The sequence below is a fragment of the Chrysochloris asiatica genome, unplaced genomic scaffold (genome assembly GCF_000296735.1).
Source record: "Chrysochloris asiatica unplaced genomic scaffold, ChrAsi1.0 scaffold00090, whole genome shotgun sequence".
In the NCBI taxonomy this organism is placed as follows: domain Eukaryota; kingdom Metazoa; phylum Chordata; class Mammalia; order Afrosoricida; family Chrysochloridae; genus Chrysochloris; species Chrysochloris asiatica.
The window spans coordinates 3,034,340-3,058,115 of NW_006408608.1; the positions used below are offsets into that span (position 1 = coordinate 3,034,340).

At 51.1% G+C, this 23,776-nt stretch overlaps 1 protein-coding gene across 1 annotated transcript in view; it reads right to left on the reverse strand.

Annotated features, from left to right (window-relative positions):
- Window positions 1–23,776, reverse strand: part of ARHGEF10L (Rho guanine nucleotide exchange factor (GEF) 10-like) — a 135,757-nt gene that overhangs the window by 9,697 nt on the left and 102,284 nt on the right. The window contains exon 25 of the mRNA XM_006866407.1: window positions 4,454–4,628. Within this exon, the coding sequence (XP_006866469.1) occupies window positions 4,454–4,628 (175 nt within the window). The remainder of the gene's footprint in view (window positions 1–4,453; window positions 4,629–23,776) is intronic.

Here is a 23,776-nt window from a genome sequence, read left to right on the forward strand (position 1 = left end):
ATGGATGGGTGGATGGATGGATGGGTGGATGGGTGGATGGATGGATGGGTGGATGGATGGATGGATGGGTGGATGGATGGATGGATGGATGGGTGGATGGATGAAGAGGCAGGTAAAAGGATGATGTGGGTGTTGATGTCACCTACCAGTGGTGTGAATTTGGACGAGTCACTTTCTCTCATTGATCAGTGAGTATTACACATCTACCCTACTCATTCTTATTATTTACATTTGTATATTTATACATGGAGTCCTCGTGTGGGTTGTGGGTTAATGTGCTGGACTGCAAAGTCGGCTTGAAATGCAAGGCTGGTGGTTCAAGCTCACCAGCCGCTCCTTGGAAACCCTGTTAAGTGCAACTCGACAGCACTTAACACCACTTATACATACAGTACGTATATGAGCATATGTATATAGCTGAACACAGCTGTTTACATATAAGTGTGTATGTACAGTCAAGCTCACCAATCACTCTTTGGAAACCCTATACAGGGTCACTATGGGTCGGAACTGACTCGACGGCACTTAACAACAACAACAACAGCATGCAATCAATAAGGGAGGCTATTAGGATAATGTAGTTAAATGCCGCCGAGTCAGTTCCAACCCATAGCGACCCTGTATAGGATTCCCAAGGAGCGGCTGGTGGGTTTGAACTGCCGACCTTGTGGTTCACATTCCAGTGCTTATCCTACAGCGCCACACCAAAAGTCTTGCTAAACACTGCTGTTGTTGTTATGTGTCACGAGTCAGTTCCGACTCCTAGGGACCATGTATAGGGCTTTTGAAGAGCAGCTGGTGAGTTTTAACTACCGATTTGCAGTCTAGTGCTTATCCCACAGTGCCACACCAGGACTCGGATTATTAAGAGAAGCTAGGTGGCAATGTCTTTGGATCCACTCCATGAGAGCCATACGCCCACACAAATAATAAAGCCAAGGGAGGGAACAGAGCCGGCCTTTTCATCCCCCAAGTGGTGCCTCCTTGTCCAAGGCCCCTGGGGGCCATCCATGCAACCTTTCAGCCCTGCCAGATGGCCAAACCCTGACAAATGGAAGGAAGGTGAGCGAGAAAACCAAGTGAGAGTTCCAGAATTGAGAAATGACTTCATTTGCAGACCTCATTTGGGCCCTTCTTCCTCCCCCTCAGCCCGAGGAAAAGAGAGAGACACTTTCACAAACAGTCTGAAATGAAAGAAGGGTGAAAAAAAAAAATTCTAATGGTGGATAAATATTTTATCACAGGGACTTTAATGCAGCGGAGTCCCACTCACCCAAGCCATCTATCTGGAGATATACAACTTTAAAAAGCTCAGGCTCTCGGAGAACATTTTATTAATGACCTGTCTAGCTAAGGGGAGGAGGGAGTTTGGGTTAAAAAATGCATTAATACTAGTTGGGAACTCCAGTGGAAGAAAAGGGTCGGGGGAAGGAAGCATGATAAATTTTTAACACACCGGAAAAAAAAAAAAAAAAAATCCACACTTACAGGAGGAACAAATTTATTACTAATCATGCAATTATTTCATTTGGTGGTGAGGGGAAAGGAAAAAAAAAAACACTTAAAAGCCTTTTAAAAATATCTCTAATAAAGAATTTAAGAATGCTGTTTTGTTGTTCTTCCATGAAGGGTGTGGGCTGAGCCCGCCCTGCACACTCCAGTCTCCTCCCCATTCTGGCTGGGTTAGCTCTTTTACTTGGCTCAGCTCAGAACTGGGGGCCCAGGGGGGGACCAGACATGTTTCCTCAGTTTTGTTGATTAGAGAAGGTCAGGTTTGGGGGAAGCAACTCTGGGGACTTTCTGGAAATCCTCACACCCAGGAGTCCTGTCCATTTCTGACCTGGGCAGGGTCCAGCCAAGGTGGTCTGCTCTGATGGAGCTGAAGCCAAGGAAAGGAGCCCCACAGAAGGCACAACCATGTGAGCTATGCTGGCATCGTCTCATGGGACACCCACACCAGTCCTGCAAGGCAGGGACACTCAGAGCTGCTCATCAGCAGAGCCAGGGTTCCAGAGGGCCTGTCTGACTCTGTGGACACTGGTTTATCCTGTGTGGCATGGCCAGGATCTGATTCAAATCTTGGCCTCTCATTGTAGATTGGTGTCTGAGTAGCACACATAGTTTAACCTCAATGGCTAAAGGTTAGCAGTTCAAAACCAGCAGGTGGTGCTGAGGAAGAAAGGCCTGGCAATCCGCTTCCCTATCACAACCAAGAAAATCCTATGGAGCAATTCTACTCTTTCACATACGGGTTTTTAGGAGTTGGAATCAACTCAAAGACAGCAGGTTTGTTTTGTTTCTATCTTTCATCATTTAGATAGGGAAACTGAGGTCCAAGAAAGGCGAGTGGTAGCCCACAGCTGAGAGAGCTATGTTTGGAGCCTCTGGTTCAAGTCCTGCCTCTGACCTTAGCAGCAGTGTGCCATGGTCCAGTCATTCCATCTCTCAGGGCCTCAATTTAGCTGACTTGAAAAATAATCCTGACCATAATGAGTACCCTCCCTTCCTTGTTTGTAACCACAGAGAGCAAATAACGTTCACGGATATGAAAATGGGTTTTAAACACACACAGCGAAGCTGGGCTCTCTAGATGAGGTGTGGCCGCTGTTTCTCCATTCTCTACCTATAGCCGGAAGTGGAGGAGAGGAGGTGTCCACCAAACCTGCTCCTGACCACCTTGGCCCTCACAGCATGAGATGCACGAAATTAAAAAGGCCCAGATGATGATTCTTTGTTGTGGCTGTTGTACCACTAACTTGAAATAATTCAGCTATCAGCACAAATGTGGAAATATTTCTGTAATAGAGACTTTTATTGTAGTGGATATGCATTTAACTTGTATAATGACTAAATACTATAAAATGCAATGCAATTGAAACTGAGGAAAGAAAAAGCCCTCCCCAAGGGCCCCGCCTCATGTCTGTCTCTCTCAGGCAGAATGTAGCCAGGTGAGGATTTTACTGCTACATTGTACCTACTATACTCTGGGACTGGGCCAAGTGGCTTCCTCATCCCACATCTGACTGTGTTTCCTCCTCACTCATCCCCTCCACCTGACAGCCCACCTTCACCTGAGACCTCCAGCTGGCAGGTGGTCCAGTCAGGATTCTAGCTCCCACCCCACTAACCCTGAAGTCAGTCTCTCTCCCTGAAGCACACAGTGGGGCTCTAAAACGAGCTCTGGCCTGCCTGCCCTGGGACAAGCCAATCCTGAGAATCTCAGTTTGTCCACCTGTAAAATTGGGGCAATCCCCCCCTCGTGGGGTTCCTGTGAGGGAGAAAGAAGGCCCTGTACTTAGACGAAGCCCTGGGGCCTGGTTGGTCAGAGGGCTCAGGCATTGCTACTGTTGTGGTTGTTGATCTTGTTAGTAACCAGTATCCCCTGTGGTCACTAGTCCAGACTCAGGGACACTCAGGCCTCAACCTGAATTCAGGACTGGAAGGAACCCTCACGAGTCCAGTGAAGAGAGCATGTGGGACGATGTCTGGACGCAGCTGAGGGGCCAGGCCTCGGAGTGGGACAGAGACATCCGAGGCCTAGAGGTGCTGGCTAATGTGCCTGCACTTGGCCCAGACTCATAAAGACAGGAAGCTCAGTCCCGGGCTCAGCATATGGCTGCTCCCCGCCTCCGCCATGGCCCATCTGCCATGGAACAATTGGCTCCCGGCTTGCAGCCTGCCGTGTTGGCTCTGCTCCCCTGGCCCAAGGACCACGGCTCTCCCGTGGCCACAGCTGCCGAACCCAGCCCTGACAGTGATGCTGGGATAGTGCAGAGTCACCCAGTCCTCCCAGCCCTCCTGGCCACAGGTCAGTCTGTCAGGTGGACGCCAGTGTGGGGGAAGTCTGCTGGGCCCTGTGGGCTGCCTCCCTGTCCCCTCCCAGTACAGCCCACAAGGGCAGCAGATGGTAAGGATAGTCTGCTGCCAATTCCATAGAGTCCTCTGACAGGGGTCGGGGGCTGGGTGAGCACCAACCCTTAACCCTTTGTTGTCATTCCTGCCCACCTGTCCTCACAAGTAGCTGGACTCCTCACGGAGAAGCGGTCCTGAGCCCTCGGTCAACCCAGCTACCTGCCACCTGACCGGCAGGCTAAGAGAAGCATTTGACTTTCTTATAAAGACCTCTCAGGCTAGAGAACCTTGGCTGCTCTAACCTCTATCCCTCACATTCTGAAGGAAGGGCAGAGGCCCCAGCCTACTGTGAGTGGGGAGGGGACAGGAAATAACAGAATGGTCTTGGGTCCAAATCTGGGAGCTCAGTTCTTCAGACTGACTGGAGGCAGCTACGAGGCCCATGAGGAGGCCTGCCCGGGATGCTCTTGGCCATGGAAGATGCCCCCACAAGTATACATCCCTTCCCTTCACTTCCAGCATCAATGCCACCGCCCCCAGCCCCAGAGAGCAGGGGCTTCAGGGCCCCAGCAGCATCAGTGCCCACCCGGGCCAGCCTCACCTGGTAGGAGGAAGGTGGTCCTGGTGGCAATGTTGATCTCCTGCAGGTGCTCCAGGGTCTCGGTGTGGAAGAGGCGGATGGAGGAGCCGGCGGAGAAGGCCATCCAGACGCCACTGCCTGCCTTCACCATGTGTGTTACGCTCACCGCCTCGTCCTGGTGTGCCTCAAAGCTTTGCTGCGGCACAGAGGGAGGGATGTCGGTGCTGGGCTGGGACAGCCAGGCCCGCTCTGGACAGACCCCTACTTCCCTGTGTTTCCATGTTCTTCAAGAGCAAAGGTAACCGGACCTCAACCTGAATTCAGGGCCGGAAGGAAATCTTAGCTATCGGGTGGTGGTGCATTGGCAAACGCTTTAGAGCTGGCTCTGAGGGCTGTGGGGAGATATTTACACCATGCCAATTTCCATGATGTGAGTACTCCTAACAAGGCCAATTTCAAGCTACCAAAGTGACATCACATGGGGCATTGCTGGTTCCAGAGTGGCACTCTAGCTTTCCATCCGCCCATGAGGAGACCCAGGTTCAATTCCCAGCCAATGCAGCTCACGAGCAGCTACCATTTGTCTGTCGTGGAAGCCTGTGTGCCGTTATGATGCCAAACAGGCATTCCAGACTAAGACTTGCAAGAAAGGTCTGGCAATCTACTTCTGAAAAAAAACAGCCAATAAGAACAGCCCAATCCACAGCTAGAGTGCCACTCTGGAACCAGCAATGCCCCGTCTGATGCCAATCATGAGGATGGCACAGGGCCAGGCCACCCATGAGCTGGCAGTCAGTGTGAATCAGGGGTCAACTCCAAGTCCGAGGCAGCTAATGGCAACAACAAGGCGACATCAGTGAACCAGACAAGGAGAGACGGGCACACACTTTGTATCCTCATCTCATGGAAGGAAAAGATAGCACCCAAAATCCACAGACGAAGACAGAGAGGTTCATGTATGTTATCTGCAGCTAGAAACATACCACCACCACTCTTGGGGGAGGGTGGTGGTCTCTCAGAGGGGAGTCAACAGATACTGTCCTAAAATTAATAACTCAAGACATGGCAGAGGAAACAAATTAGAGGTGTGAGCAAGTACCAGGTGGATTACAAGCAGAGCTGGGGGAAGGGATTTTCTCCCAGAAAGCAGGATGGGGAGGGGGAAGGGTGTTCTGGGATAAACTAGTCCATTCTGTTTGACTCTTCTCTGACAGGTATGTGTATATATATATATTTAGGGAGCAATGGTTAAGCATTCATCTGCTAACCTAAAGGTTGGTGATCCAAACCTATACAGTTGCTCCCCGAGAGAGAGAAATGACAATCTGCTCCCGTAACCATGACAACCAAGAAAATCCTAGGGGGTAGTTAGTTCTCTGTCACATGGGGGTGCTCTGAGTCAGTGGCACCCAACAACAATGTTTAATGCTAATCTTGCAAAACACATTAACACAAACACCACCACCAAAGAAGCGCCTCTTTTGAAAAGAGAGGAGGACAAATGGCCAGACTTCCCACGCATTTCAGGAGAAAGCTGAGTTCTTGCATTCAAAATTCCGGGCCCCAACTCCAAGCCAGCCAACTCGCAGGCCTGAACTGATGCTCAAGACACAACATGTGGCCACGCTCTGCCCTCATGGTGACTTCTGCAACCAGCACCTCCTAGAGACAGCTCTTCAACCTCTGAAGACTTGGTCTCAAGGCCATGTCCCCCTTCCATGAAGCTTGCCCAGCCACCTTGGAACCAGCCTTTGCAGTCTGGCCTGTCGGCACCTACACTGCTTTCGTTTCTTCTGCACTAGACGACGAACTCTACCAACAGGGACAGAGCCTTAGGCCCCTCAGCCACCCCTCTGCCCATTATGGGTCCCGGCACACAGTAAATCCTGGGCAAGGCATGAGTGGACAGATATGAGAATCCCAACACCACCACTCAAACACATAAAACCAGATGCAACCTCAATGCCCAACCACTGGAGACTGCCAGGTAACTGTGGTACCCACAGTTCGTCTGCCCACTCATAGTACACCAATGTGTACTTTTCACAGTTTTCACAGTTGCTGTTAAGTGGGACCAGTGGAGATGCTCATTGACACATGCATGGAGACACAAAATGTGGTACATACATGTAATGGAACTCAGCTAGAAAGAGACATAACATCCCAAAACATGCCATAACACAGACAATCCCTGAACATGATACTGACTGAGATAAACTGGTCCCCAAAGGGCAAATACTGCAAGAGCTCACTTGTATGAAATAAACAAATATATAGTAACCAATGCCTAGGAGTGATGAGTGAGAGGGTGGGGAAAAGACAGAGTTTGTTCCTAAGGGGCACGGAACATATGTCAACGGCAGTAGAATCATCTGGAAAAGGGTAGTCACAAAGGTTGTGACAGCATGAAGGATGTAATCGTTGAAGTACACATATGGGGAGTGTTGAATTGGTGAAGGTTTTCATGTGTGTATTTTCACCCCAATTAAAACATAAATCCAAAAACTATGTTTACAGCGATAGTGCAGTGAACACAGAGAGATGGGAATGTTAAAATAGTGAGTGTTTAGAAAAACCAGCCACATCCAAAATGGGAGGAGGAGGAGGAAGAGCCCGAGAGGAAGAATCTGTATACCAAGCACAGTTCCACGTGGCAGCACCTGGTAATCTTCTTCCTTTCCAGTTTTTTGTTTTATAAATAGCATGCGTTATTGGTAGAAGCACAAGACAACAGGAAGATGTTGGCTAGAATGTGCATTTGGAATCAAACCTGCTGTTAAATCTCCTTTCTCCAATAACGTTGCAGGCCCGGACCTCCGTTTCCCCACCTGTAAATGAAGAGTTCCAGGACTGGAGAAGAGCGGGGTAAGGTCCCAGTGTGGTCTTACTCACTCACCAAATGCTCCGGAACCCCTGCTAGGGGCCTGGCCTGGTGGGAGGTGCTGGGAATGTAATGATGAAGCAAGTAACCAAGGGGCCTGTTCTCATAGAACATATGCTCCTGGTGCAGGAGAGCAAGCAAGTAAACAAATCAAGCTACCTTTAAATATTCTTACAGTGACTGCCACCCAGGAAAACTCTGGGGAGCTGTTGTGACCAGGTGGTGTGGGGAGGTCTCGCTGGGAAGTGACATTCAGTCAGAGGTGTAAGTAATGTGGAGGATGATGGGGTGGTGGATAGGCATTCCAGGCAGAGGGCAGAGCAAGTGCAAAGGCCCTGAGGCAGGGATGAGCTAATGAACTTGTCAGAGAGCACAGTGATCAGAACAGAGGTGGGAGAGGTGGGCCGGGGCCAGATTGCACAGGGCTGCCTCCAAGTTTATGGTGAAGAGTTTAGATTTCCTTTAAATGTTGGAAGGGGTTGAACTGACGGCAGAGTCAGATTTATGTTTTAAAAAAGTCCTGTGGCAGGCGGCTGGATTCCTGGTCCAGCTCAGAAAATGAAATGTGCTAATAACCAGCCCGCTTCTTGCCCCAGAAACTTGAAACGTGTCTCTGCAGACCCAGGCTCGGCCCCAGCTCCATCCTAGAGCTTTCCCACAGAGATAAAGAGCAACAGAGGTAGCTTGGGGTTCTTCTCCACAGGGAGTCCTGCTAATGAACTCGTGCCCATTCCCAGTCAGAATGCGGGGTGTGGGAGGCAAGAGTATGAGAGGTCCAATGAAATGTCTCTCCTTGGGTCAGCCCGATGGCCAAGCTGTGTGTATCACTGTGCCAGGGAGGAAAAGTCAGGGAGGGGGGGGCTGGTGGGCTGATGGGACCCTAGAGAGGTGGGGTGGGGAGAGGTGGAGACACACGGCACCTCTCAAGAGCTTTGGGTTCCACCACGCAGCTCACCCCTTACAGGCAGCCGAAGAACAGAAGCTGCAGCCCCCTCTCAGACGAGCCCACCAAAGTGTCATCCCCACTAAGCCAGGGGCTGCCCTGGGCAAGGCCAGAGCCTCACGTTATGGGCTGCTCAGGCAAGGGGCTCCTGAGGGGGTCTCAGTTCTCTTTCCTCAGCATCCCTAACCCACCCCAGTGGGGGTCAGTTTCCAGGGGGCTAAGCTAGTAGTTTTCCGGGATTCTGAGGAGACCAAGTTCCGCAGGGGCCGCACAAGGCCAAGTCTGGTCTGTCCAGTGGCAGGAGAGGGGCCCCCAGCACTGGTTTCCACTCTGTTCTCTTCAGAGACGCACTCCTTCAAGGAGACCACCACAAATTTGCAGTGGTTTTCTTGAGCCAGCCTGAACTCGGACAAGTTTCCTGACGGTTCAGACCTGAGCAGGCGGTCCACCCTGGCTCAAACCGGAAACCTCCTGAGAGGCTGCACTGGGACAAAGCCAGCTGAGGAATCATCAGACTCAGCTACAGAGGGCTACACTGAGGTGGTTTCGTGGGAGAAGTCTCACCTTCCGTGTAGGGACCATACATCCCATGTGCAGCCACCCACCCCCCTGAACCCATCTGACAGTGGATGCTTGAGTACTACTAGCATGATGAGCCGGTGCCTGTGGAGCTTCCAGACTAAGAAAGAATAGGAATAAAGACCTGGCAATCTACCTCTGAAAATCAGTCAACAAAAACCCTACGATCACAACAGTCCAATCTGAAACCAATCATGGGACTGGCGCAGGATCAGTGCGTGCGGTCACCAGGAGTCCAGGGCTCACTTGATGGCAGTTAACAACACCGAGTCCCAGAGATAAAAAGTAACTGATCTGACTGTCCACAGTGCCTGCCAGAACTGGATGGAGGCAGCAGGATGGAGGGGAGATGCCAAGGTACTTACCTGGTCTACAAACTTCCCCTAAAAGAGCATGAACGTATGCACACACCCCCAAACACACACCCGATGAAATGCACATGGCTTCCCAGCATGCAGTGAGCCTCCTGATCAATTCCTGCAGGAAGGTCGGAAGCATCTCCTGCCTCCAAAGACATCACACCGTGCATTAGCAGAGAAGCCTGGGACCAAGGAAAGCCGCACCAAGCCTGCAGCCTGTGCGCCCTGCGTGCCCACGCAATCAGAAGCTAATTACAAGAGAAGCCGGCAATGGGAATCCACGCTTATTCCTCCAGGCCCAGATAGGTTCACAGCAGGCCTGTACAAACCTGCCGATCCCATGGGATCAGGAAAGGGATAGAGCAAATGTGGGGAAGAGCCGGGTGTTTCCAGCTCCAGCCCACGGCCCTTAGCATCACACATCTCTGGGTTCCAGACCAGGGGACCTGCTCATGGGATCCCCGCCCTATATCAGGAGCTGGAATCATGAGGAGCAGGTCCTGGAGCCCAGCCAGGCACAGGGCAGGGAGCAACAGAGCTACATTCCAGCACTAGTGGGTCCCAGAGAGCCAAGTGAGCTGAGCACAGTGTCCTGGGTAAGAGCAGGTGGAGGCTGGGCAGTGAGCCCCCTCACTGCTCGGTGGGTTTTGTCAGGCAGAGCGGTGCTCAGGCTGGTTGGATCTGATCCGTGTGAGGAGGCTGTCAGCTCATCAAACCTCCTGTCCTCCCAACCCTGTCCATCTGGCACCCTATCCCAGGCCATGGTCCCCCATTCCTCAGCAGGGACGCTGCCTCCAACCCGACTGGTCTAGGAGCCTCAGGAGACAGGGCTACCTTACCTCTAAGAGGCCTCCACCCACCTCATCCCTAAGAAGGCCCCCTGCCCACCGGCTACCAGTACAGTCATGCCCCTCCTGTCATGCCTGGTGTGCCCCACCCGTAGGCCCCTGGTCCATGCTGGGCTCTTCAGCGGGTACCTTTCCTGTAAAGATTTTATTCCAGACTGGCCCTCAGCTTGCCGCCTGGTAGGTAAGTTTTATTGGAACAGTGGCACCCACACAGAAAAAAAAACCTTTCCAGCAGCTTGGGAGCACAGCATTTAGACTGGATATCTTGAAGGATAAAAAGGCCTGCAAAGAAATCCTGAACTCTACTTAGTGGGGTCAGTGACTCTAAAACCCTCTGTTTGACTGACATGACTCGTTACTGGGGCCAGCTTTTCACAAGACAGAAGAAAGTTTAGTGTGGAATGAGGAGGGTTTGCTAGCTCCATGAGCTCAGGTTTGAATTAGAGGCATGGGTGGGGACTTGAGAAGAGTTTTCCAGGCTCTGTCCAATCAAAGGGCAGGAAGCAATGACATTCTAGGAATCCTGAGCATGCTATGTCTTTGTAGTATAGAGGCTTTGTAGGTTAAGCACTAAACTGTGAACCAAAGAGTTGATGGTTTGAGCCTACCAACTGCTCCATGGAAGAAAGATGAGGCTTTCAACTCCTGTAAAGATTTACAGCCTCGGAAATCCTATACAGGGTCACTATGAGTTGGAACCGACTTGTTGGCACTTAACAACAATTAACAGCAGCATGAAATTATAGTAATAGTAAAATAGCAGAGGTGGGAGAGCGAAAATTCCTCTCTAGAGAAGGCAGACAACTTATAAATGTACATGGAATGGCAGAGTTAGACTGTCATCGTTTGGAATCCCACCATCTGTCTGTCAATGTTGATTGCGGTGCCTTTCGTGTTGCTCTAATAGTGAAAGCTATGCCCTGGGTGGCAGCAGGGTCATGGTGAACAGGTTCCAACACAATTTCCAACCCAATAAAGACTAGGAAGAAAGTCCTGGTGATCTATTTCTGAAAATTAGCCAATGACAACTTTATGGCTCACAATACAATACTGTCTGCTACAGTGCTGGAGAATGAGACTCCCTTAGGTTCAAGGCACTGCACAACAGACCCAGCAACAATCATGTGGGTGGAGGACCAGGCAACGTTCTGCACTGATATACGGAAGGTCAAGGATCCCTAGTTGGTGTTGTTGGTAGGTGCCATCGAATCAGTACCGACTCATAGTGACCCTGTGCACAACAGAACGAAACACTGCCTGATCCTGGGCCAACCTCACTATTGTTGCCACACTTGAGCCCATTGATGCTGCCACTTTGCCAATCCATCTTGTTGGGGGTCTTCCTCTTTTCCTCTGACCCTCTACCTTACCAAACGTGATATCCTTCACCAGAGACTGGTCCCTCCTGACAATATGTTCTAAGTATGAGAGACGAAGTTTGGCCATCCTGGCCTCCAAGGAGCACTCTGGCTGCACTTCTTCCAACACAGATCTGTTGGTTCTTTTGGCAGCCCATGGTACTTTCAATATTCTCCTCCAACACCATAACTCAAATGCATCAATTCTTCTATAGTCTTCCTTATTTACTGTCCAGCTTTCACAAGCATATGAGGTTACTGAAAATACCATGGTTTGGGTCAGGTGCACCTTAGTCCTTAAGGTGACATCTTTGCTCTTCAACACTTTAAAAAGGCCTTGTGCAGCAGATTTTCCTAATATAATACGTCATTTGATTTCTTGACTGCTGCTTCCATGAGTGTTGATGGTTGATCCAAGAAGAATGAAGTCCTTGACAACTTCAATCTTTTCTCTGTTGATAAGAATGTTTATTGGTCCAGTGGTGAGGATTTTTGTTTTCTTTACATTGAGATGTAATCCATACCAAAGGCTGTGCTCTTTGATCTTCATCAGTAAGTATTTTAAGTCGTCTTCACTTTCAGCAAGTAAGGTTGTATCATCTGCATATCGCAGGTTGTTCATGAGTCTTCCTCCAATCCTAATGCCACGTTTATCTTCATATAACCCAGCTTCTCGGATTATTTTCTCAGCATACAGGTTGAATAAGTATGGTGAAAGAACACAACCCTTTTTAAATTTTAAACCACTCAGTGTTTCCATGTTCTGTTCAAACAACTGCCTCTTAATCCATGTACAGAGTCTTCATGAGCACAATTAAGTGTTCCAGAAAACTCATACTTCACACTGTTGTCCATAGCTTGCCAAGATCCACAGAATCAAAAGTTTCTGTGTAGTCAATAAAGCACAGGTAAACATCTGACATCCTCTGCTTTCAGCCAAGATCCATCTGATGTCAGCAGTGATAACCCTTGTTTCATAGCCTCTTCTGAATCCGGCTTGAAGTTCTCTGTCAATGTATGCTTGCAGCCATTTCTGTATTACCTTTAGTAAAACTTCAGTTGCATGGGATATCAAAGAGATTGTCCGAGGATTTCCACATTCTGTTGGGTCACCTCTCTTTGGAATGGGCACAGATCTTTCAATCGGTTGGCCAGATAATTGTCCTCCAAATTTCTTGGCATAGATGACTGAGTGCCTCCTGACTTTCTTGAGAGATTTCAATTTTTATCCCATCAATTCCTGGTGCCTTGTTCTTTGCCAATTCCTTCAATGCACCTTGGACTTCCTCCTTCAGGATCATTGGCTCTTGATCATATGCTACCTCTTGAAACAGCTGAACAGTAACCATTTCCTTTTGGTACAGTGACTCTGTGTATTCCTTCCATCTTCTTTTGATGCTTTCTGCATCATTCAATAATTTGCCCAGAGAATCCTTCAATAACTAAAGTCGAGGCTTGGATTTTTTTTTCTTCAGTTCCCCCAGCTTGAGAAACGCTGACGCAAAATCTTTGCACATTTCGTTGTTAATATTTGACTTTGTCTTCTTGAGCTGACCTTTGAAATTTTCTGTTCAGCTCTTGTACCTCCTCATTTCTTCCATTTGCTTTAGCATCTCTACACTGGAGAACAGCTCCTCCCTAAATCACATTTCCAACCTGAGGGGCTCATTTTCTTACAGTATATCTGACAGTGTTTCTCTGCTGTTCATTAGGTTTTCAGTGACTAAATATTCCGAAGTAGTTCGTCTCTCCTTCTTCCTAGTGTGTCTTCATCTGGAAGCTCATTGAAACCTGTCCACCATGGGTGACCCTGATGGTATTTAAAATACTTGTGGCATAGCTTTCAGAATCACAGCAACTCACAAGCCACCACAGTACGACAAACTGACAGTATCAGAGTTAATTATGACTGGGCTGCTAACTGCAAGGATAGCAGTTCGGATACAGCAATCGCTCCACAGGAGACAGATGAGGCTTTCTGCTCCCATAAAGATTTACAGCCTTGGAAACCCTCTGCAGGGTCACTGTGAGTTGGAGCCGACTCGGTGGCACACAACCACCACCACCACCATGAGTCGGAGCCAACTTGATGGAACCTAGCTACAAAAGGAGGCACGAGAAACAAATGCAAACATTTGATTATTCTGGATGGGACTGAGGAGATGGCTGGGAAGATGTTCTTATGGACGTTATTTAACAACATCAGTGTTGTTAAGAGTCAACGAGTCGGTTCCAACCCATAGCGACCCTGTACAGAGTTTCTGAGGAGCAGCTGATGAGCTTGAATCACCGACTATGTGATTCAAACTGACCTTGCAGTCCAGCACATTTACCCACAGCGCCACACCAGGACTCCAGCACCAGTGTTGTTATTACTGTTGTTAAGTGCCGTCGAGTCAATTCCAACCCATAGCGACCCTGTATAGGGTTTCCAAGGAGCGGCTGGTCAGCTTGAACCACCAACCTTGCAGCTCAAATGGCTTTGCAGTCTGACACATTAACCCACAGCGCCACACCAGTAGTCCACATCAGTATACAGACAGCAAATTACTTGGTGTGATGATGGTTTGTGGCTATGTAGGAGAGGTAGGCCAAAGTGTTTAGGGGTGATGGGTCTGCAATTGACTTCTAAACGGCCTCGCAAAAAACAAAAACAAAAATAAAACATGCATGTGTACCTCTGTGTGTGTGTATAAATAAACATGGCAAACTGTCAATAGTTGCTTAACTCGGTGAAAAACATATGTGTGCTCATTGTACAAGTCTTTCAACTTTCCCTGTTGACATTTTTTCAAAATAAAAAGTTAGGGGGAAAAACAGTTATTTAAAAAAAAGAATTAAAAAAGCTGGCAGTCCAGAGCCGAGGGGGTCAGTTTCCCTGCTCCACCACCTCCCAGCTATGTGGTCCTGACCAGGAGACTCAGTCTTGAATGGGAGTAGAAAGGGTTCCTGCTCCATGGGCTGCCTAGGCACACAGGAGAGCTTAGGGCATCCGCTGGTGGTCACCGTTAGCAACTGCTCCACCCTCAGCCTCACACACCCGGGCTGCAGATGCCAGCCCAGGTTTCAGGTGAGTACTCCTGTCCCAAATAGTGCTGACACAGCCCAGCCTCCAGTCGTACAATATTTATGTGCCTCCAGGTGATGCTTCTCTGCATGGTTTCCATAAATTCCCAGGGCGAGCAGCTCAGAGTTCAAAGTCATTAGAGCTGAGATGACGCCGAGGTGCCAGGAAGGAATGCTGGGAAGGGAGGCAGGAAAGTGGCAAAGCTATGGCATCCTGGACTTAGCAATACGCGGCATTTCAGAGAGGTCAGAGTCAGGCGTGAGCATCACCTACAGATTCAAGTTCAAGTGCTCACCTCTGAGGGGCTCAGAGGAGACTGACGCTGTGCACCGAGCAGGGCGTGAGTGTGAAGGGGGTCCTGGAAGTAACATTACATCACAGTCCCAGAGACGCCCACCACTATCCCCACCACATTACCTCACCAGCCAAAACCAAACCAGCTGCCTTTGAGACTATTTCGACTCATGGTGTACCAACGTGTCACGGTAGAATTGTGCTCCAAGGAACTTTAAGTGGCTGATCTGACAAAAGGTGACTACCAGACCTTTCTTCCTAGGTGGTGGTTCTGAACCGCCGTCCGTTCTGTTAGTGTCTCAGAGATAGCTGTGTACACGAATTAGGGACCACTTCACTCATCCATCCCCACAATAGTCTGAGAGATGGACACCACTGTTCCATCCTCACTTCACAGGCAAGAAGTCGAGAGCTTAAGTAAACAGCCCACCAAGCTCAGTCTACCAGCCAAGGGAAAGAGGGAATGGAGACCCTGAGGTCTCATCCGGGGCTGCTGCACTGGACAGTACTTTCAAAGCAATTAGCACAAGGATTCCTTCCCTTACTTTATCTACAGAATTCTTATCGGTGCTCTACAGCCCAGCAAACAAATTGAGAGGCTAAACGTTGTCACCAAGTCACTCTGCTTCAGAAAAGCCTCAATTCAAACCTCGGGTGAGCATTTGTCTAGGACTGGCCTGGTTTTAAGGAGTCCAGGTAGCACTGCAGATTAAGCACTGGACAGTTAGCCGCAAGGTTGGCAGTTCTAAGTCACCAGCCACTCTGAAGGATAAAAATGCAAATACTATCTGCTCTCGTAAAGATTTACAGCCTCAGAAACCCTACACAGGGTTAACTGTGAATCAAAATTGACCTGATGGCAGTGGGTTTAGGCACTGAAAGTCCTGCCTTCTGGGAAAGCCCTGACTCCCAGGCAACCTGGGGTGGTTGGTTACCCTCGAGTGATTTCAACATCCACTCTATCTCCCAGCCATGGTGGATATGTCTGGGCTCCTCCCTTCCTTGTCTGACACAGTGAAGGCCAAGGGATTTTGAGGGAAAGTTCAGACCTGGCATCTGGCACCACCTTCAGCTCATCAGTTAGTGCTTCTGGGTCTCAATTTATTCATCTGCAAAATGGGGATTTCCTGTCTAACAAGAGACTTTGGTAGATGTTGGGCTCGCCTAGTTGAGGGCTACTGTATGAGGCCAGGAGGGAGACAGGGAAGGTGGGGTGGGTGTCCCTGGCAGCTCTAAGACAGATGGCCAATCTGAACATCAACAATCCATTTTAGAATTCATTTTGTGCACAATTTGGTGTCTTTGGTGCACTCTCTTAGAAAGATGACCTGTCAGCAGTTCTTGCTGGCATCTCAGAAGGGTTTACTCCCACCTGAGGAAGATCTCTGCAGTAAAGCCTTCTCATCACTCAGCACATGTGAGTGTGGCATAGTCGTAGGGGTCGATCCTTCACCACACCAAACATGACCAGACCAGGGGACGCAGAACCATCACTGTATGGAGGGTCTGCAGCGGCTGTACCAGGACGTTTTGCCTTTAAATAAATCTAAATCTCACAGTGCGCCTGGCCATCCTGGGGGGAGGGAGGGGGAGTAAAAAACCATCAACAAATGTGAGTCATTGATACCCTCCTCATTAGTCCCATTTAATTTCCTTTTGTTTTCTTCAAGTATGAGAGCCAGCCGAACATTTCCTCTCCAGCATTGGCACCTATGGAGGGAGGGTTAGTCGCCGCTCACCTGGGGCCACCAAAACCTTTGCTGTGAGTCTTGCTTTCAGTAGTAAGCATGTAGCAGGGCTGAGCTGGGGGAGGGACACGTGCGTATCTGGGCCTCTCCCCTCCTCCCCCGAGCTCTTGGAGTCCCTACAATCCCAAAGAGGGAGGGTATAGCTACCCAGCCCCTGTTCAGATGAGGAAACTAAGGCTCAAGGGCAGGGAGGGGTGACCATTTCAGGGTCAGACAACAGTCCTGGTGGAGGTGGGCTCAGGTGTGTGACTCACCTTCTTCTCCACCTTACCCCTTAGCTCACAAGGCGAACCCTGAAATATCTTCCGAAAACCTCCAGGAACCTCAGTGCAGAGTCAGAGCCCTGGCCCTGAGCCAATCCATATGGATTTACTGCTTGATGCTACCTCCCACCTCCTGTCCTTCACCAGTTTCCTAAAAGGAAGTTCCTCTGAACATCTAACCCGCATCTTCCTGCTGCTAGAAAATACCCCTGGATCCTTTTGAACTTGTCACTCTCAGAGCCTCCTGGGACGTCTGTACGATCTTTAGAAAGTCGATTTCTCAAGTTGCACCTGCCAACTTGTAATTAAAGAACAAACAAAACAAAAACAGAAGGACCACAATAAGCAGGACAACACTTAAAAACGAATTCCGACAGAACTGCTGAGCAGAGATGACTTCGTGCAGCACCGTGCAGTGCCGTGCCGTGCCCCCTGGCCCCGCAGTGCCGCTACGTGCTTCCCTTGGCAGTTCCTCCTCCTAGAGCAGCGGTGAGAACTTGGTGCATCTTTTTGCCCCCTACACCTATTTGCATACCATTACCCAAGAAGCCCGGCGCCCAGATTCCGCTTTTGCAAATTCCCACCCGTTTCGTGTCATAAATAAGATAGGAGACAGAAAACTAATACAGCCCAGCGATGCATTATTCATGCTGCGTCACACCGTTGTGATAGATTTACAACAGCTAATACATGCAAACTAAGTTTGGGCACTAAACGTGGAAATTAAGGGTGGGGAAGCTGGGTGCATGTGGGTGGGGCGGGACGCACAGGGAAGCCTAGGGAATACTGGTGTCCAGGAGCCCAGAGTGTTTCTCCTCTGTAGTGGGTGGTGACAGAAAACACTAGTGCTGCTGCTATCAGAGGCCACCGCAGGAGACTGACAGGAGTTGGAGGTGGGGAGCTCGAGTCGGAGGGCGGGGGATTTGGTAAGCACTTGTCATCTGTACAACTCTAAAGCTGTTCACACTCCAGATGTTTCTGCATGCCCCCACCCCAAATTTCCCTCGGTATGCAACAGAAACAATGCAGACAGAGCCCCTTTCCTAGAGCTGCCCTCTGCCCTTCACCACCCTGCTCTGAGTACCTACTAAGCATGAAATGCCAACCAGTGTGGCCCAACCGAGCTACGGCCAGCTCAATGTGACCACCGTGCCCAACTACACATCAATGTGTAGTTGTTGCGGATCCTGGGAAGGGATGGAAGGCACCAGGTCAGAGTGCCGTGGGGGTGACCCTGTGTGGATGGGTGTGTAGGGGGTTCAGAGAGGCTGCTCCACTCTCACAGCAGCCCCCGGGGGGAGCCAGGCTAGCACCTACACGCACACAAGACCTGCTGGGTGCCTGGAACAGTCCAGGCAGGGATGGGAGCCCCACCCCAAGCTCGTGGTTCTGCAGTTCCCAGCAGGGAGGCTCAGCATCTGCTCAGCTGAGGCCTTGGGGAGGCTGGGGGAGGGGGGGTTCCATGGAAACATATCAAGGTTTGGGTAAGGGTAGGGGCAAGGACCTGTTCTATCATGGGACACGGTTGTCTCATTCTCGTCTGTCCAGCCCATCACACATGCTTCAGAAGAAATGATCTTTGCTTGAAAGTCAATGTGGAGACCCCATCTAGACACGATCCATCTCTACTGTCCACCAGTCCTCTGGAGACCCCTTCACCCATCTTTCCTCCTTCTCCAGGGGTGGGCACGATTCCTCCTAAAAAGTTCCCCAACTGCCAGAACTCACAGGGCAGCATCACACACGCCCACTCAACATGGGAATTTCAAGCGGGGCACCGTCATGCAGGAGAAAGGACTCCCACACATTCACACCACAAACTCTGGCTGAGGGGTTGCTCAGTGCCCAGCCCTGGGACATGCCGGAAGAGACAGACAGGGGACCCGGTTTGTAGAGCTCCCACCGTGGGTGCAGAGCGACTAAGACACACAGGTGATCATTCCAAGGAGTGATACAGGCCAGGATGACAGCAAAGCAGGGTGGAGTGACGATCATGTGACAGGGTTAGTCTGACAGAGACCTGGAGGCTGACAAGGGGGGGTGCTGTGGGAACAGTGTTCCAGGCAGAGGGAGCAGCAAAGGCCAAGGAAGGAGTCTGGCAGCTCGAAAATTGCCTGGGCGTGTGGGTGTGGGGATGTGTTGGGGGGCAGTCTGGCTTTCTCAGTAGTGGCCAGAGATTACAAACCTGTTTGCCCAGACACAGCTACCCTCTCTTGGTAAGCAGCCCTGGTAGCATAATGGTTATAAATTGGGCTGTTAATCTCAAGGTCAGCAGTTCGAAACTACCAGCAATTCCATGGAAAAAAGATGAGGCTTTCTACTTCCGTAAAGATTTGCAGGTTCGGAAACCCTATACAGAGTCACTATGAGTTGGAATCAACTCCATGGCACACCACCACCACCACCAAGGAGCTCTGGTAGCGTAGTGTTTACGAGTTAGGCTGTTAACCTCAAGGTCAGCAGTTCAAAAACACCAGTGGGTCTGTGAGAGAAAGATGAGACTTTCTGCTCCCATAAAGATTTACAGACTTGGAAACCCTATGCAGGGTCACTATGAGTCGGAACTGACTCCACGGCACACCACCATCACCACCAATGTTGTTGTTGTTAAGTGCCATCGAGTCGGGTCCGACCCATAGCGACCCTGTACAGGGTTTCCGAGGGTGTAAATCTTTACGGGAGTAGAAAGCCTCATCTTTCTCCCGCGGAGCGGCTGGTAGTTTCGAACCGCTGACCTTAAGGTTCGCAGCCCGATTCGTAACCACTACGCTACCAGAGCTCCTTCACCACCAATAGCATCATGCATATTCACAGTCCAGCCCAGTCCCTGGGCCCCTAGTCACCCTCCCAAGAGCTGGGGTGACTGGGGCCGCGGCCCACATGCTGCATCAGACTTGGCAGTGCACAGCTGGCACGCCACAGGCCTCCCATCAGCCTGTCCCCGTCCGTTTTTGTTAAATTAAGATGCAACAGTCATCCCGCAGCCGGCTTCCCCCTCCAGCGATGGGTGGAAATGAACTCCAGACGACTGGCTTAGACTTTGAAGGTGGCGTATAGATAATGAACACGGAGCACGATGCGGTGTTGACACAGGTCCCGGGGAGCGACATTATTATTTAACAGGCCTCACTGCTGCCTCCGCTGGGATCAAGAAGCGTAACAAGCAGCTGGTGGGCAATACAAAACCCAGAAACAGACCCTGGGTACAGCAATGGGCATGCTGTGTGGGGGAAGGTCAAGATCTCCACGCTGGTTAGGGAGGCCGAGCAGGGGCCAGCTGGGTAGGAGGAGAGTCCAGGATCAGGGACCCTCCTGAGAACAACCAGGGCACACCCAATTCCACACCCACACCCCAGAGGCCGTGCACCCGACTCAGTACCCCCCAAGCCCGGCTCCCACTGCTTTCCCTGTAGTATCCTTCCCGGCTCCTCTAGTCCTCTTTCTCTCTTTGCAATCCACTGAGCTGTCCAGCCTCAGCTCAGGAGGCTCGGTCCTCGGAAACCCTGTGCCTGTCATCCTCTCGCCTCCCGTGGGTCCATCCCTCCGAAGTCTCACGACAGTGGAATGGATCCCATAGTCCTGGGTCTAGGATCTGGGCTCTGATGAGCTGGGACCTGGCTGTAGTCATCCTCAGGCCTGCAGTACCTTACACAGAGCTGCTGCCCACCTAGGAGACAGGAGGGTGCTGGCTCCACCCATACCCATGTGTCTATCCAGCAGGACCACTTACTGATGGGCCAACCACTGTGCTGGGTCCTGGGGGAAAAAAATGAACAAGGCACTGCCTCCCCTGGGATCAAGGTAGAAAAACAAGCCTATCCACAGACATGAGTCTCTAGCGTCTCACAAGACTGAAAACTGTGGAGACCCAATGCAGCTCAAAGGAGGAGCGGCCCCTGCTACGGACTCAGCCAGGACAGAGGTTAAGAGCCTAGACCAGGGGCCAAAGCCCTGCATTCAGATCCTGACTCTGCCCCACTCTCTGTAGCTGTGTGACCTGGGATAAATGACTTAACCTCTCTGTGCCTCATCTGTAAAGTGGGAATAATAACAGTAGTCATCTACGAGGGTTGTTTGAGGATGAAATGAGTTAATACATGTCACGTGCTTAAGCCCACGCCTAGTCCCAATTGGGGGAACACGGTAGGATAAACACTGGGCTGCAAACCACAAGGTCGGCAGTTTGAATCCACCAGCTCCTCTAAAGGAAAAAGATGATACTTTCCGCAAAGATACACCCTTGAAAATCCTATACAGTGTGGCTATGATTTGAAACCAACTCAATGGAACTTAACAACAAGAAGTCCCTACGAAGTAACACATGTTGGTGCATTACTCCTAGGGATGGTAAAAATCAGAAACAACTTCTTTACAAGCCACTCATTTGAGCCAGGGCCACACCACACACACGCAGCGAACAATACCCTCGTGAGTCCCCTAGCCATGGCTTCTAGCTCTAAGTATTATCCTGGTGGGAAGAGGGGAATCTTTCTCAAGCCTGGTGGAGAATGGGGCTCAAGGCTGCTAATCACGAACGTCTAACGCCTCGAGCTGCAGGATAGCACAGCATCGTTGGGTACCACTGCGCAAGTGCCTACACTTGCGAACCCAGTACTGGCTATGCATTGGGCAGGGAGAATGGAGCGGGTCTGAGGTCATTAGCAGTGGCCAGCAGAGCCGTCTACAGAGTTCGGCTAAGGCCGGCTGCCGGTTCCTCCAGCCTAAACCGTGGGAGCGCGGCCTCTTAAAATATGCATGGCAATCACCTTGTTACTGTGCCAAATGATTGTGTGTACTGAAGGCAAGCCGCCCACACCACGCGGGCCTCGCGCAGCAACTTTCCAACCTTCCTGGCTGCTGCACACTGCCTGCTCTCTCGGCTCGTTACAGGGGTCTCCCACGCCAGCCCTGCCATCCTCCCCACCTTTCACCTCAGCCACGAGCCCCCTGCCACCCTCCACAGTGTGCCACGGTGGTGAAGGACCATATTGATCCCTTTCTGCAGGGCAGCTGGTCCAGAACTAATCTTGCAGCATCAGCGCTGCCCTGGAGCCTAGTGGCCATGCTGGACGGCCTGGCTAGGGCGGTGACCACGGACTGAGCAGGATGGCGCTGCAACTGTGAGACAAACTAGGGTGCAAGAGGGACAGGCCAAGCCTGGCTCCTGTCCCTCCTTTTGTCCATCCGTCTCTCTCTCTGTGGATGGTTGTTGGCAAGAGAAAGTCCTCACACCCCCATCCCACCCCCACCAGCAACTCTGCTCCTCAGAGCTCCCTGGCTTTCCAAACACGTTACATGTCAGGGCCAGCCAACCAGCCGCCATCCAGTCTATTCCGACTCACAGTGACCCTGCGTAGGGCTTCTGAGGCTGTAACTCTTTAGGGAGCAGGAAGTCTCGTCTTTGTCCCTCAGCACCACTGGTGGACTCCAACTCCTGACCTTGCAGTTAGCAGCCTACTATATAACCCACTTCTCCATCAGGGACCTCTTAAGTTACGTAAATATAAGCCCACGCCCATCAACCACTTACTACTTGATAGGTAGTGTGTGAAATGGTCCCTTTAGAGAGATGTTCCCACTCAGTCCTGAGTAACAACACACAGCACTATTATCACTCCATTCTGCAGGTGAAATAACTGAGGCCCAGAGAGGTTAGGTGACTTGTCCAAAATTGCACAGCTAGGTCCCATCAAGCAGCCTGCCCTCAGAACTCCACACTCCCAAGGGTTGGGATGTCCGGCCGACCATCACAGCAAGTGGACCAGGGGGAGAACATGGCAGGACTGTGGTGAGCTGCTGCCTTTGCTGATGCCTGGGGCGGGCCCCACTGCCACCTTCTCAATCTCCCCGTGGTTCAGTTCTCTGCTCCCTCGGCCATTCTGACTGCGGTTTCTGTATCCTGTTGTCGTGTGCCAGTGAGTCAGTTCCAACTCATAGGGATGTTGTATGGGGTTTCTGAGAGCAGCTGGTGGATGTGAACTGCCAACCTTAGGGTTAGCAGTCCAATGATTATCCTGTAGCACCATCCCAGGGCTTTTCTGGACCCTATGGTCTCCCAACTCCCCCCAGCTGTCCCCTTCTCGTGGAGCATTCCCCTGCTGGGAATACTAAAAACGGCCTCAAGGCAGCCACCTTCCCAGACACTGTCTCCATGTGAAGGGCCGGGCTATGTCTCCCCCATCAGATGGGAGGTCCCCGAGGGCAGGGCTGTGTCTGCCCCATCAGACGGGAGGTCCCTCGAGGGCAGGGCTGTGTCTCCCCCACCAGACGGGAGGTCCCCGAGGGCAGGGCTGTGTCTCCCCCATAAGATGCTATCAGATGGGAGGTCCCTGAGGGCAGGGCTGTGTCTGCCCCATCAGACGGGAGGTCCCATGAGGGCAGGGATGTGTCTCCTCCATCAGACAGGAGGTCCCCCAGGGCAGGGCTGTGTCTCTCCCTCAGACTGGAGGTCCCTGAGGTCTGGTGCCGGCTCTCTCCTCCCAGGGAGTAGGTCAGTGCTGTACCAGGGCATCAGCAGAAAGGACCTGGATGGCTCTGGTCTACGTGAGGGCAGTGGGAACCCTCTGGGGGAGGGGCTCAGGGGGTAGCAGGCCAAGGGGTCAGAGATGATGCATCGCCCTTCTGTCTCCTTGAGCCCCAGATAGGATACGGGGAGGGGAAGGCCCGAGAAAGCCAGCCTTTGTATTGCTGTCTCAGATGGTCCGGGGGAGATGACGGAGAAGCATCCCCAAAGGGAATAGGAGCTGGGAAGGTAGTCTGTGGCAGCAGTTCCCCCCAAAAGAAACAGGACCCAGAAATCAGACACCCTGGGGTGGTTTCCATTCCTGCAGGCTCGTGGGCTCACAGCTATCTGTGGGTGCCAGGCCCACCCATGCTAGTACCAGTTAGCTCCTGGCTTCTTGTTGATGTTGTCAGGTGCCATCGAGTCAGAACCGACTCATAGCGACCCCATGCACAGCAGAACGAAACAATGTCCGATCCTGGGCCAACCTCACTACCGCTGC